Below are 16849 nucleotides of genomic sequence, written 5' to 3'. Positions count from 1 at the left end.
AGAAGGTCATAACCCATCTCATTAGGGAGAGAATTTGTTTAGATGAAATGCAGTTCGGTTTTGTACCAGGTAGAAGCACCACTGATGCTATATTCCTGGTCCGACAACTGCAGGAGAAGTACCTAGCTAAAGATAAACCCCTCTACATAGCTTTTGTAGACTTGGAGAAAGCCTTTGACAGGGTTCCCCGTTCCCTCATCTGGTGGTCGATGCGGAAACTGGAGATTGAAGAATGGCTAATAAGGGCTGTACAGGCTCTATACAGAGAGGCTGTCAGCAAGGTCAGGATTGGCAACGAATATAGTGAAGAATTCCGGGTAGAAGTAGGTGTGCACCAGGGCTCAGCCCTCAGTCCCCTTTTATTCATCATAGTCCTTCAGGCAATAACAGAGGAATTCAAAACGGAATGCCCCTGGGAGCTCCTCTATGCCGATGACCTAGCTCTCATAGCAGAATCACTACCGGAACTAGAAGAGAAATTTCGGGTGTGGAAGCAAGGGTTGGAATCAAAGGGCCTTAGAATAAATGTAGCAAAGACCAAAGTATTAGTAAGCAGCAAGAGGTACTCAGCACACACCCCCTCGGGTAGGTGGCCCTGCTCAATCTGTAGGAAAGGTACAGGTAGAAACTCCATAAGATGCACCCAATGTAAGTTATGGACACATAAGAGGTGCAGCAACATTAAAGGGAAATTAACAGATAAGATAGCTTTCATGTGCGGCAGATGCACAGGGACAATAGACACAACAGACACTCAGAAAACAGATTCCATCACACTCCAGGGAGAGAAACTAGAAGTAGTTGATAGTTTCCGCTACCTGGGTGACCAAGTTAGTAGCGGAGGTGGATGCACAGAGAGTATCACCACTAGAATACGAATAGCCTGGGCAAAGTTCAGAAAGCTCCTACCCCTACTGGCAACAAAAGGTCTCTCCCTCAGAGCGAAAGGTAGATTGTATGATGCATGTGTGCGAACTGCCATGCTTCACGGTAATGAAACATGGGCTGTGACTGCAGAGGACATGAGTAGACTTGAAAGAAATGAAGCTAGCATGATCCGCTGGATGTGTAGTGTCAGTGTGCACGCAAGACAGAGTGTAAGCATCCTAAGAGAAATGCTGGATATAAGAAGCATCAGATGTGGTGTGCAAGAGTGACGCTTGCGATGGTATGGTCATGTGCTGCGGATGGATGAAGAGAGATGTGTGAAGAAGTGCCACTCCCAAACAGTTGAAGGTATCAGGGGGAGAGGTAGACCCAGGAAGACATGGGATGAGGTAGTCAAGCATGACCTCAGAGCATTGGGCCTCACTGAGGCAATGGCGAAGGACCGAGATCTCTGGAGATATGCTGTGACTGCAAAGACCCGGGCTGCTTTCTGCAGCAATTCCACATACCCCCTACCCATTCAAAGTACCCCGGATCCCCAAAGTACCCCGGACCCAGTTGCCCCCGTGCCGCTGGCACGTTAAAAGCTCGAACCGATCGTGACCGATGCCGGACCCCCCGGCCCCTGTGCAGGTGGCACGTAAAAAGCACCCAATCCACTCACGGAGTGGTTGGCGTTAGGAAGGGCATCCAGCCGTAGAAACTCTGCCAAATCAGACTGGAGCCTGGAGCGGCCCCTGGCTTCCCAGACCCCGGTCGAACCGTCCAACCCGTGCTAGCGCGGAAAACGGACGTTAAACGATGATGATGATGATGATATATATATATGTGTGTTTACATTCAGTTATAACAAAAGCAATTTTACATTAAACTGATGGGTTACTTTATACTTTTGTCTATTACAAATTTATTATTTCTCATTGTTGGCCTGTCCAACAAGGGCTTAGCTGGGCAAAACTTCAAAGTCACTGCCAACAGTGTTCTTGTTTAAAAATATGTATGTGTGTGTATATATATATATATATATATATGTCTGTGTATATATACATATATGTGTGTGTGTATATATATATATATATATTCTGTCATCCCATAAATAATGCAGTTTTTCCCCCCAGTTTTTAGAGTTGGCAATGTCGGTGTAGGCACATTGAAAGTAGGTTTAGTGAGATTGTAGAGATGCTTGAATGGAGGCGTGTTGATGTATGTTGCATACAAGAGGTAAGATGGAGAGGAGCTTCAGCCAGGGTCTGGGAAGTTAACAGTTATGGAGTAGGGGGTGTAGGCATACTCCTTGCAGAGAAATGGGTGGATAAGGTCATAGAGGTAATCAGGGTGTGTGATAGAGTGCTTAAGCTGAGGCTAGTCTTGCAGAATAGTATAACTACAATTATCTCTGCCTACGTCCTACAAGTGGGCCTACCAAATGATCAGAAAGACCACTTCCATGATATCCTTCTACAAGGCTGGAGATTTTAATGGGTATGCTGGACGGCAATCTAGTACCTTCCATTGTGTTCACAGGGTCCATGGAATTAGTTCCCAAAGCAAAGAGGGAACTAGGCTACTGGAGTTCTGTGATGCAAGCAACCTATTAATCTGCAACACCAACTTCAGGAAGCTAGACAGCTACCTGATAACCTATCAATTGGGTGACTCTGCTAGCCAGATTGATATGGTTGCTCTTAAATACAAAGACCCTCCCTGGTGAAGAATGTACCCCCCAGCATAGACTAGTCATTAGTGACTTTAGACTCGAGGCCAGAAGGATGCCAAGAAGCAGACCAATCCGGAACAGAAGGATTTGGAAGCTTAAGAATCTTTCACATTGTCAGAGATTTAGGGACATCCTCATTGAGAAATTTGCTGAGAGGGAGGAGGAGCTACAGACTTGTGACATAGAGGGTAATTGGAAATTCCTACGTGATAGCTTACTGAGTGCCACAGACCATATCTGCAGCTGGTGCAAAGTCCCTTCCAGACCTAGAGTAACATGGTGGTGGAATAATGCAGTAGGCAAGGCCATTAGAGCAAAGAAACAGGCCTGGAAGAGCAGAGGTAGCAGGGAACTGTACCAGATAGCCAAAAGGGAGGCTGGGAGAGAGGTCTATATAGCCAAGGGAGAAGCAGAAAAGAAGTTTGCTAATGTTGAGCAATGTGAGGATCAAAGAACTGAAGTATTTTGGATTGCTAGACAGTGTGTGAGAGAAAATTGTGATATTACAAGAGAGACATGTGTCTGCATGGATGATGGTGCACTTGCTTTTAATGATTCTGCAAAGAAAGAGGCTTGTAGATGCCATTATGAAAGGCTGCTGAATGTGGAGAATGAATGGGAGGAGGAGAGCCTGTCAAATGTTGACCCAGTCAAGGGACCAGATACCTGAATCGCTAGCACCCTGGTAGATAAAGCAATTAAGGAGATGAAGTCAGGAAAAGCCCCTGGCCCATCAGGAATCACTGCTGAGATGCTTATAATATCTGGTAATGTGAGTTATGGTCTAATCAGGTAGTTCACGAAGGAGTCATACCTAATGATTGGCATAGAAGCACCTTAGTCAACTGTACAAAGGTAAAGATGATGCTTTAGATAGAAATAACTACAGAGATATGAAACTGCTGGATCAGGTGATGAAGGTTAGTATTTAGCAGGTGTATGAGTTGAAGAGTTATACTACAAAGAAAGTAGTCCTCTAGATTCAAGAATAATAATATTTGGTGCACACTATTTAATGTTGCCTCAGCCTTGATCAAGCAAATCTCCAATCAAAGATATTCTAACCATGACCATCCCATCTTAAACATCTTTTAAATATCGTACATCTAGGACCACATTATATACCCTTCCTTTTATAAAATGATTGAATGTGATTTGTTGCTATTTCTAGCAGATCAAGCAACAGTATAGAAATCCCTTTATTGCTTTTAGAAATATGTTTTAATATACAGAGAAACAACTATATTTTTTAGTTTTAAGATTGTTATTGTGGTTCTATCCCCTTGCAGAGAGATCTTCATTAACAGAAGTTATTAGTTGATTATGTTCTGCTCATGTTAACAGCAAAACTTGGGTTAGTTGGAAAGTTGAACATGTGGTCTGAGTGGTTTGTAGTTCCTAATGATATATTATTCCAATATAATTCTTACTCTTCAAATACTTCTACCAAAGTTGCAAGCATGAAAATTGCCTATCGGAAGCAAGGCTATATTTTGATTATTGATAATCAGTTTTTAAATAACTGACTTTTAGTACAATGTTTGTATGTTCAAATTATACTAAAAAGTATAAATTTTTGTATATTTTTTAAATACATTATTAACCATAATTTGCTTTTTCAGCATTCATAATTTTAAATTAAAATGTAACAACTGTGTAAAAACTACTATGGTTATCAATAATTGAAAATTTGTTTTCCAGGGCTGGTGCAATAATATTGCATGGAATGTAGGACCACTCAATGCTCTGCAATTTAAACTTGCATTGGACCGTTATGAATGGAATAAGTTGCAGGCTTATAAATCAATAGTTCCAATGGTTCATTTGGCATGGAATCTAGCACGAAATCTGCATATATCTGAACCTATGTTGTTTGAAGTAATCAAGTAAGTCTTATGTTTGAAGAATCAGTAAATGTATTTCCATTCACTATTTTATTATTTATGAATGTTATCCCCACCAGCTGCAACTTTTTTCATCTGACATTATATCAAAATGTTGTGGATTTATGATTCTCAGGCAATGTTTTATTCCTCATAAAGAGAGAAAGTAGTGTGTGTATGTGTGAGAGAGATAGACATAAACAGTTGATGGTAAAACTAAAAATATACTTTACCACTGGTAATCCAACTCTTATATGTTTATTCAATCTCTTATTTGATTTATTTGAAATATTGAATCTTGTTTCGCAATCATGATTCCATCACTAAGTTTTTCAATATGCCTTCTCTGAACAAGAGCAGAAACGCTTGTATGACTTACTTTTAAAGAAAAGGGTATACATTAAATTTTCCAAATCAAACAGTCTTCTTGAAAACTATGGAAAAAACTATTTTTATTTCACCTGAAAACTGTAGAAGAAACTATTTTGATGTCACCTGAAAACTATGGAAGACACTATTATGTCACTGAGTTAAGTCATATAATTTTGGAGACTTTCTCCTTGTCATTTTCAATCATCCTAACATCCACTACCAATTCTGAAAGCTTTATGTCTGTTATTCTTTTGACAAAGGATATCAAATTTTTCATTTGCTTATTTTCTACATGAGTAAATCTCCCTATCTTCAATAATTATTTGCTACCTCATTTTATCCTCTTGTTTTTTTTTTCTTTCTCAGTCTTGTCAAACTTGCTCTTCCATTATGACCACTTTTGCATAGATGGGCCTCTAATTTAACTTTATTTATTCACTTATTCATTTATTGTGTCCAAATTTTTAAGGCCTAAACTAATCAATACACCTTGTTCCTAGAATGCCAGCCCTCGAGATTCTGTCTTTCATCATGGCTTTCCTGCAGCAAAATTGATGTCATTAATGTTCTTGAGTATTAATGGCAACAATCTTGCAAGTCAAACATCTGCAGGGAAGGAAGAACTGGGTGTATGTGGACACTACAAAGGTCATGAGGTATATGTGTGTATCATGAATGCATGAGTGGAGGTAGAATCTGCCCAACCAGTCCTGAGGAGCAGAAGCTATTATAATAGCAATAGAAAAGATAGTGCATCTATGAATCAGAGGCTCAGCATGTCTATGAATGATATTACCCCAGTTGGTCAGGTGGCCCCATTTCTGGATACAGTATCTCTGTATAGCAGCAGCACTATCCAAGAAGTGAGAGCAGTAGCCCATTTTGCGTCTCACTTGAGGATTGTGTAGTGTCAAAATGCTGTGAGCTGAAGTACTTTCTGGTCTTGAAGGGAGTGGCTGTCAGGTGAGATCCTCAGTGAAAGTGAAGCCCAGTATTTGAAACAATAGTGAGGGCTCTAGCTGTTGAGGAGTGGGGTACAATATTTCATGATATGAGTAGCAATTGTTTTTTCTTGCTGTTGAAAGAAGCAGGGTTGGCATACCTCCATTGAAAGATGCTTCTGAGGTTTTGTTCATAGTATGGTTTTTGGAATATGGTATCTATTTTGAGAGTAGATAATGCCCTGTTTGAGAGGTTTGGAAAGAAAAAAGGGTGATATTGTCTGCATTGGAGTGGACATTGTTAGATATAAGGTCAAGTAAAGAAGGTAGACTAAGAGATATAAAACTGAACCCTGTGTTATACCAGAGTTGATAGAATGTAAAACAGAAAAAGCTCCAACATGCCACATTAGGGTGATCTGATACAAAGCAGGTGAAGCCCTTAGCCAGACTGTTTCAATTAATGATTCATATACCAAAAACTGTTTAAAAGTTTTGCTGATGTTAAAGGTGACATTGCTTTCACCAAATGTCTCCAAGGTGAGAGCTCATTGATGAATGATATAGTTTAGGTCACCAGTTAATCTGGTTTTACAGAAACTTGTGGTCATTAAGTGGGTAGAGAAAGTTTCAAGGTATTGGAATATATTAATGGCTATCTCCATTATCTTAAAAGATACAGCAACAGTTGGTAGAGTTAGCAGATGCCTTTCTTGGGGATGGGATACATTGTGGCATATTTCCAAAGATCAGGGTACATCCATGTAGAGGAAGAAACTGAAGAGTTTGGTAAATGCAGGGGTTAACTCTAGGTTGTTATGTTTGAGGATAATGTAGGGGCATCCTCAGTGCTCTAGGTTTTGTTAGTTTGAAGCAACCAAAGATGCTTTCACACTTAGAATGTGTGTGTATATTATACATGGTAGTAAAATATTTGGAAAATTTACTTCCACTCAGTGATAGGAAATGTGAAACTCTGAGTAACAGTTTGCTTTTCAGCTTCAATAAAATTTTGTCTTTGACCCTGCCTTTGATATCAAGTACTATTTTCTTCTTTTTGTGTTTTGCATCTATGTGCTTGCTTGCATGGAAATATTTATACCTGAAAACTATTTGCATTTTATTTATGGAAAGATAGATAGCCTATGTCCAGTTATATTTATATGTGCTTTTATATATTTATAGGTCTTTCTTAATGAAATCTCTCCGCCAAATACAAATGTGTTTGGATTTCCTAGAGGCCTATGGTGTTGAATTAAAGTGGCATGGCCGTGTTCAGAATGAAGCTGCTCACTATTGCAACGATTGTGAGGTGTGTATTGGCTGCTTTTCCATTTAACTTATTTCATTATCTATATTTTGTTTTTAATGATTTTAGTATAGTGTATCCACATTTAATCCTTTGATACCAATCCACCAGAGACCACCCTTGGTTTTAGGATACAAACTTCATGTTTTAAGCATTGTAAAATTAAAATTTACCATCAAAATTTTGTGTTATGTTCCAAATACCAGCTTAATTATGACAGTTGTTTTACTAAATTCTTTCCTATTTTCAAAATTAATGGAATTAGAAATAAGGTAACAAAAAAAGTTAAAACAGTTATCTTTTAAATGTAGAGACTTTATCATTATTTCTATTTTTATGCTGTAAATATATTGGAAAGTTCCTCAACTACAGCATCATTCCATGTGGTTTGATTCAGCATTGTTTTGCATGAGAGTTAAGTTGTATATTCCTTTTACAGCTGCTATGGCTGTGCTTGTCATACCTATATTCAAAAATTGTCTTTACAATCTTGGAGATTAACTCTATTGCATATTAGTTTTAGCTACCATGAAAGTAAGGAAACTAGCTAGGTGTTATTATGTTGACCAGGGCTTTCTTTCTCTTATCACTTTAACCTACCATGATAAAAAATACAAAACAATGTGCACTTGGTGCTTTTGTATGCCTGCATGAAAGTTTTTTTTGTAAACCCAAGACCTTTTCCACTCTATTGGTTTGACTCAGAAAGAAATTATTATAACATGAATTTTGAACAATATCATGTACAAAAATACCATAACAGCAAGCATTTTACGGTCATTTTCCATGCTAAAGGAGTTAACCTTTCAGGTCTTTGACAATCTTCTCCAGTCTGCCTTGTCCTATAGATCTCATCACTTACCGAGCCTCTTGCCCTCATTGCAACCTCCATGGTATTGAGCAATGTCTTTCTTAGTCTTACTTCACATTTATTTCCATCACTCCTCTCATCTGGTTACTTTTCTCCTTCCCACTCTTCTCTTCACAACATCCATTCTCTGCAATTCGCTGTTTGTGTTGTTCTCTTTCAGTGATGCCTGGCTCATCCACCATGTCACTCTCATATGTGTTCTGTCCAGTCTTCTCTGCTGCTCCACATTCATACTTAGATCTCACTCCCATAAGTCATACTACATCTGACATATAGTCTACTCCTTTCTCTTCAGTTTCAATGGCTCTACCTTCCTCATTAGCATGCCATTCTCCCGAAACCTCTCACATGTACATCTTTGAATCTAATTTTCCTTCTCCATTCAGCATATCTTAGTAACAAAATATTTTCACACCTTCCGTCTTCGTGCTATTTCCAAGATAAAACTCAGCATCTCATCCATCTGAACTTCACACTTAAATATAGCTGACACATTTGTTAACTCTCTCACACCAATACAATTTCCACGAGCCCACTTAATGCTTATCATCATACAATGAAATTTACTGTAACGCCTTTCCTTAATACAGTGCACATGACCACTTTTCTGGTCACTCTATCTCCCCTCTTGCTGTCATCATCTTTTGAGTTACCTCCATACATATGTTCTGAAAGGATTAATTTTTGAATGTACATGTATCTTAATCAGTGAAATAATATCTTATGTAAGCAAGTTATAAGGTAAGGTGACACTAAATGTTTATTTTACTTAATTAACCATAATTTTTTTTTATTTTTATTTGTAGGAAGAAGTTTTTGATATCTTATTTGTGAGTGAACAAGATAAAAAGCATATTGTCCACTGCCTAAACTGTGCTTGCAAGATCAGTCCAACCTTGGAAGGCTTTGTCGTTCTTGAACAATATCATTTACAAGACTTAATGGATATGTTTGATAAATTTCAACTTCATCCTTCAATTCACCAAGTAAAAAGAGCTCCACAGACCAAACAAATAACTTCATCACAACAACAACAACAACAACAACAGCAGCAGCAGCAGCCATCACAATCAAAACCAACAAGTATCAGCAATTGTTCATCATCATCATCGTCATCCTCATCATCATCTTCATACTCTACCATTACATCAAGCAGCTCTACTTTGGCACATCAGGCAGGACAGCTACCTCGCCGAAGTCCTTTAGTTCATCTGCCATCTACAGAAGCTCTCTCTGGAGCAGTACACATACCTCCCCAGCTGCTCAACACAACCACATCAACAACAAACAGCTCTATGTCTAAGTAAGTCAACAACTGTGTGCAGAGCAATAGACTAATCACAAACGTAGGGCAAACATTCATCTTCATTGATGCCTCTTAAACCAGAGGACTAACTATCTGCCATGTAATTCCTTATAATAAAAACTGGTTCTCTTTGAAGATTCTTCAGCTTTTTGGCTGCAGACATAGGGTGATCTGAAAGATACTTCAGAGCATTTTTGATTATTATGCAAGTCTTTTTTTTTTTTTTAAGTTTGTTTGTTTTTCTCCTTTCCCTTTCTTCCTTGTTAGCCACTGTAGTTAACATCTATATCCTAATACTTTCCTATCCCTCTGAAGAGAAAGCAAAAGTTACAGCCAAAATAGAGTCTGAATTCCAGTCTTTCAATTCCAGTAGGTATTATGTCTTTCAGATGTGATTAAAATAGGATTCCTATATAGAAGCAAGCATGTGCATATGCATGCTCTCACATGAATGGCTATGCATGTAATTTGCACACACATTTGAAAATGAAATGTTCTGTTCAAAAGGATTGTAACTTAATGTGTTTCAAAGGCAGTTTAGAAAAAACAAATTCCAATATTTTTATTTAACAGATGTTCTCAGAAAGTAATTTTATATGGAGGTAATTTTAAAATATTACTCTCCTATGATAATTAATGTACCTGCCATTGAAGCACTTAGCTGTTACTGAAATTAAGTTAATAAAATGTACAACTTTCATTTTAAAGGTAACTAAAATATAAGTAATCATTAATTTGGATTACTCTTAGACCCATTTTAACTATTTTGTGTTCTTACTAATTTCATTATTAAAACCTGTTGTTAATATGAATGTTCATAAATAGTACTAAATAAGAGTTTATATTTACAATAGCATCAGTTCCTTTCTCTATTGGCTGTTAATCTTAAAACTGGCACCTGTGTATCAGACATTATTTTCTTTCAATTTTTAATTCATTACTCAGTTGCCTTGCTTTTTATTCATCCAAGAAAAGTTTATATTTAAAGCAAATATCCAACAGATAATTTAAAATAATTGGAAATATAAAATGTTTTCATCAATAACTGAATCGGTACTGATTACAAATTAAAGCCCTGCCGCTCTACACTTACGTCTTAATATCTACCCCCTCTTTTTTTTAAGTGGTTGTAGTTGCAATTCATTTTGAATATCGGGAAACGAAAAAAGACTGAATTTTTGCATTTATCATTTATATATATACATATATTCTTTTTTATTACTGCTTTTATTTTATAACCCCCTCCTCTCTGGTTTACCTCTTTTACGGACTCATATTTTCTGCCTGGAAATACCTTTTCCACTTTGCAAGGTTACCTGAATTGTCTTTGAACATGGCTTGGAATTGTCACTGCCATTGCCTCAATCTTCCTCTTTATTGCCATGCCAACAGGTAACTAAGCAACAATCCAACTAATCAGCCATAATAATATGCGGCTGTTTTCCTTTCCATTTTTTTTCCTTTTTTTTTTTTTTGTTATTAGCTTAGAAAACTGTTTTACCTAAATCATTTTGGTAATTTTTTTGTGTTCAACTCTGGTAATTTAGTGGTTCTAACAGAAAGCCTTTGAAACCTAAATTTTACTGAAATTATATTTTTCTTTTTAAATTTCATTTTAATTATCAATACAAGTTTAAACTGAATTTTCACGGTTATATTAAGTAAGTTATTTACATTTATTAAAATTTTTTTTAGTAAAAAAAGATTTTCTTTCTGCAACAAATTTAGTTCATTTTTCAACCTAGATTTTACCCCTTATCTCGGGTACCATTTGATTCAATGGCAGATATATCGTGAATCATGTATCAAGGATCTTGTCAACAAATCTAAATTAATTGAGGGCAGGGTCCTCGTATTAACAGCTGGATTCAGTACCAACATTTACTAATGTGATTCAGGAATTCAACTATATTTCATCACATAAAACTTGTGATTTTTGTGCCAATATATCACCAACCAGAATTTATTTTGTATGCTAGTGTGTGCGTGTGTGTGTTTATTTTTATTTTTTCCTGTGTGCAAAACAATTTCCAAAAATCTTATTCACCATTGTTAGTTTCTCTTTTAAAAGATGTTTTCTTTTTGTTGGAATATTCCAATTCATTTTGGTTGTTATTTTTATATTTATAATTTCTTAAAATACTTTTTAAGTAATATTTTTCTTTTAGTCTCATCTACAGTTGGCAAAACTATTTAAGAAAACAGTTATCTTGAAGGGAAGTCTTTGATGTTTGTTTTGTTTTCCACTATTTTCTAGCAGTTCAACTGATTTCAACTTTCTAACAGTACTCTTATCACCTCAAAAACTCAGAATTCTATTTATGAAGCAGTAGGAGATACCTTAAAATTTTATTTTATTAATTATTACCTCTCATATATAAATTTTATATGTCATGTAACATTTTTGTTTGCAAAATAATGTATGAAACTGGTTGGAAAGAGAGCTTCAGTGACTATCACTTTTAGTAAATTCTAAGAGTATTGAATTCAAACTATCTTCAAATTTCCAATGTTGATGCCATGTGAAAGAACAAATACGCAATTTGTAATTGTGATAATGGTTGTTGTATTGCTACCGATGTATGTGACCTCAGGGACTTACTGCCACTGTTATTATCTCTTCTGTCCTTTGAGGTTCACATGCTATATAAGTTAAAAGGTTATGTATATGGTATGTATGGATTGCATTATATATTTCTTTACTGACTGACCAATCAGACTATCAGATCCTAAAAACCACTGCCATTAAATTATCTGTATACCTTTACTTGGAGATAAGCAGCAGTAATGTATAAGTCACTATTCTCAAACATCTCGGCTCTTTTATGCACCCAATGAATATTTATTTTGTTAAAAATTTGTTTTTATTTTATAAAATTAAAAACTTTATTACTAAGTGAATGTTAATAAGATATTCATCATTTGTTTGACATCTTCTTTAAATCCATCTTATTCTAGGTTTCTTGGCTTATGTTGAGTGTATGTAAAATGTTACTTATGAACTGTAAAGTATCATGTCAAAAAACTTCCCCTTGCTAACTACTGCCATTACAAATCTTATCTTTTTAAAAATATATCTGTTGTAAGCATTATTTATTAAGGCTTCACCATATTGTGGACTATCTCTGTGAGCTTTGTCCGTCCGTGCACTAGTCTTATGAAGATTTGCCAACCTACTGTTCCCCTGAAGACAATTCGCAATGCTTGCCATTTCTATACAAAGAACAGCCTTTGCAATCAGTTCTTAATATAAGCACCAGGGTAACTAGTTGACAGTGTCAGTTTGCAATTTGGTAATATAAACACACACAAACACATAGTTATATCTTTTCATGTAAATTAGCTTTCTACAGTATTTTTCCCCCCTGTGCTCATGAATAATTCATTTTGTGGCCTTCATTATTTTAATCAGTTTCTCTCATAAAACCTTATTTAAAATTAATTTTACATTGATAATTCTATTGGTCAATAATGGCCCTTTGCATTCACTGATCTCATCTCATTTTGTTGAATAGCAATTTTCCAGTTCTAAACAAAAATTATCATTTATATAATTAACTTTATTTATTCCTGTCTGTGTTGTTTTATCTAATTTTGCAAGCCTCCTCTTAATTTTAATAATGCTCAGCAGTTATCATACTTTCAATTTCTTTTAAAATTTAATTTTTAGTTTTATAGTTCTGCAATGGAAAACCTACTTTCTAATATTCTGATGACTGATCAGCCATTGATAATATCTATCACTGAAATATAGTTGCTACTGATGATGATCATAATTATAACAGTTTAGCACAATATATACAATTTCACAAGAGAAGATGGCTCTGAAAGTAAATACTTGTTATTTTTCAAGTTAATAAGTCTGTAATTTGAGGATTATTCATCCAGTGAAACGAAATGTATCTAATTGCAGCAGCATAATCAAAGACCTTAATTTGTAATATAATGTATAAAAAATGGTTACTGACATTGATTAATAATAGGGAAAAAAACAATACATACTTAATATAGGTTTAAAGTATTATATGCTATTTTATAACATATATTAACTCAGTTACTGTGTCTATATCATTGATACAGAAGCTGTATTATCATGATTGGTAATTTCTATTTCTGATCAATTCTTCTAACCTTCAATATTTTTCTATTTTCTTCAGATTTTAAAAAATATATTTTAGATCATTAAATTATTTTTTTGTCATTAGGAAAATTTGGGGGTTTGATTTTGTTTCCAAAGCAAGGTTTCTTTATAACTTTATCATCCTAATTTGTTCACTTTATTTCATAACATGTTGTGTGTAATTATCTATTACACATCATTCCATACTCATCTAACTAGTATCCAGTTTGAGATTGTTTTCATGATCTATTTAGTTCATTTGTGTTTGCCCTAATGCTGATTACATTACTAAATCAATCAGTATATTGAGATAATGAGGGCCACTTATAAAAATATATTGAAATGAGGACCACTATAAGAAAGAATAGTTTATATTGCAAAACAAATATTCCTAAATGCAGAAGTTTTAATTACTTTGTATAAATGGATTCGCTTTCATCTTTGTGTATTTCACAATATTCCATAGTCTTTAACAGATTATTTCAGTTGCTCTGAGAGTTATGACTGAATCAACATTGTATAATCTTATAGTTCATAAAATCATTTGCTCTAATGCACTATAATTAAAGACTAGTAATCTGTTATATTAATATTTTAACTTTTGCTTATATACTTTCAAAATTGCTATAATGGATCTTTCTAGTTGACTACCATCAAATTATACTGAACATCTGTATTGAAGTTCCTTTTTTATTCAGTGTCAAAGTGGATCTTTTTCAATATCTCAAAATGATCTCCTCTTTTCAAAAATTGTACTAATTTTAAACCAGCTTATTTATTCTAATTCTTGATGATATTGATATGAAAAGTAGTAGGAATATTATATTAGGTTTTTAATACATTTTTACTTTTATATATGTTTGTAGGATCTTGGCCAACCAGATAAGAACTTTTTGAAACTATGGAAAATAGTATTCTTCAATTACTTCCAATGAATTCTTTTAAAAAGTAGAAATGCGATATTTCATCTCCTAATCATCTCATCTATTTATTGCATTTTATATCATCATTTCATTCATTTGTTACAAAATAATAAAATATAGATTTCTTTGTAGAATACTTTTATTTCTGTGTGTATGCATGTGTGTGTGTTTCCATTTTCACTACTTTTGAAATATTTTTATAGTATTACTGGTTTGCTCAGAGTCTTCTCTTCGATTTCCTATTACATTTCTGTTCTTAATATTTTAGAGTAAAGAAATATTAGATGACACGTATTTTTATTTTTCAACTCAATTACATCCTGTCTATCATTGTGATCTCTTTAGATACTTCGTTTTATTCTCCACTTAATATTACTCTATTCCCTAATGTATCTTTCTTTTTCAATTAAATGGTTCTTTGTAGTATCTAAACAAAATCTCTAGAAAAGCCACAAGCAACCGAATAGCATACACACACATGCAAACTCTTAAAATTTTAAATGAAAATGGTATTGTGACAAGATATTTACAGAAATAAAATTATCTCATTCTAAATGATTTCTAAACTAATGAAGAGGTTTGAATATAATGAAATGGATTTTCTAAATTATTGATTTTTGTTCCTTTGTGTGCCTGTGTTTGACTTTTTTTTTTTAATTATTAAGTGTATTAATTATTCAGTAGTTATTCATTTGTAATCCACATCATTCTATTTTTACTTTATTGGCTTTATATTCCGAAATTCCATCAGCAGAAACATTCTGTAAGGTTTATATAACATTCTCAAAGTACATTATCTCTATGAAAACATTTCTATTTTATGTGTAGGTAAAATTGACAAGAAAAACAAAATATCTTGACACATAAAGCGTCTTGCTTAAATATTTCTGTTTGATGAATTAATAAATTATTTCTTATTTAAAAATAAAATTCTGTTTGATATCTCTTGGTGGCCATGTAAATTGGAAGGTAGATTCCTTTTTGTGTTTACTAAAAAAGAAAAAAAATGAATTTTCTATCTTTACAACTTGCTGATTTCACTGCCACTTGATCTCAAATCATCATATTTGACATCTAAATTAACGTTCCAACATGAGGTTCACTTTAAAACATTCTCTTCTTTACCAATACTATATTTTGTTACTTTCATCTACCTTTTATTTCATCATAGATGAAGGTAAATGTTTATTGTGATTTTTTTTTTAATTACAAAATCCAACAGATGTAGACAATGAAGATTTTCTTCTTTTCATTTTTATTTTCATTTTTTAAAATTTTATTTATTAATTAAATTTTTTTTAAAGAAAGGGATATAGACGTTAATCTTTTGTTTCCCCTTTAATTTGATCTCTATAGAAAAAATACAGGATTGCCTGCTTTTGATTTTCTGATTTTATAGTATATTTAAAAACAAAATATATTTCCCATGTAGTTAACTATCAGTGTATTTGTTTGCTGAGTGGGTTTCCTTTCTTTTTAAATAACATACTCCAAAACTATTTTCTTCTTCCTCCTCAATCCTGCTATTTTTTAAAATCCAACAAATTTTGTTTATAAGACCAGTATTTTTAGTTTTTAAATTTATGCAATATATATATATATATATATATATATAGCTATTTTATTTGTTTTGTTTATATTTTTTCTTTCTTTCTCATCTGAAGTGGTCACCAAAATAGATAATTTTTCAATAACATAAGTGTAATAATGTCTCCAGTCCAACAAAAGAACCCTTATTTTTCTAACAGGATTGATGGCATTCTGCTGTCCAGCTGTTTATGGTAGAGAAACCATCCTGGGCCCTTCTTTGCACATATATTTGAAACATCTACATTTCCAGCTATCATTTCTACCTATTTGCCCTCTTCTTACTGGAGATAGATGCTTTCGATGGTTCTCTACTCAAATTTCTTTAATGATCAGTAAACAACTTTTATTTATTTTTCCATTCTTTACTTGTATGTCTCTGTGCATGTGTCTGTGTGTGTCTATATGCACATTATAGATCCCCCTCCCTGTTTATTTTATTTTATTTTATTTTTTTTGTAATGTAAGTTATGATTGGGGGTGAAAAAAAAAAAGACTTATTGACAATTTCTAAGCTGGTAAGTTATATTTAATTTTTTTTTCCTAACATCTATTTGTCAATAAAGTGAATTATTTCTTAATGAACTTCTTGTTCTATTTTAATTTTTCTGCTTTTTTTTTTTTTTAATTTACATTTTATTGAGACTTATGTAGCAGGAAAATAAGGAGTGATTTTAACCCTTTTCTCACCAAATTTCAAGCAAAATATGTTTCACTTTGTTTTGAAAGTAACAAATTTGAAGGGATTTAATGCTTTAGCATTCAGATTACTCTGTCAAATGTTATTCACATTGTTTTGAATTAATCATGTATTATCTCATAGCTTTGAGATTTTGATGATGTGATTGTCTTTTTTAAGAATGACATCATAAGGTAGGTTTGAGAGGCTGGATCTGACCAGTTTTAAAATAAAATATATTAGAAATTTTCAG

General features: G+C 33.9%; 1 protein-coding gene across 3 annotated transcripts in view; it reads left to right on the top strand.

The window, feature by feature from the left end:
* LOC115215415 (histone demethylase UTY-like) overlaps positions 1-16502 on the top strand; it is a 164259-nt gene extending 147757 nt beyond the window's left edge. For all 3 annotated transcript variants that reach the window (XM_029784586.2, XM_029784578.2, XM_029784592.2), the window contains 3 exons: positions 4307-4491; positions 6987-7113; positions 8788-16502. In XM_029784586.2, the coding sequence (XP_029640446.1) occupies positions 4307-4491; positions 6987-7113; positions 8788-9288 (813 nt within the window). In that variant the 3' untranslated portion in view covers positions 9289-16502. The remainder of the gene's footprint in view (positions 1-4306; positions 4492-6986; positions 7114-8787) is intronic.
* The last annotated feature ends 347 nt before the right edge of the window (positions 16503-16849 follow it).

This window comes from Octopus sinensis, linkage group LG1, assembly GCF_006345805.1.
Source record: "Octopus sinensis linkage group LG1, ASM634580v1, whole genome shotgun sequence".
Classification (NCBI taxonomy): Eukaryota; Metazoa; Mollusca; class Cephalopoda; order Octopoda; family Octopodidae; genus Octopus; species Octopus sinensis.
This window is presented reverse-complemented; position numbering and strand designations above follow the sequence as displayed.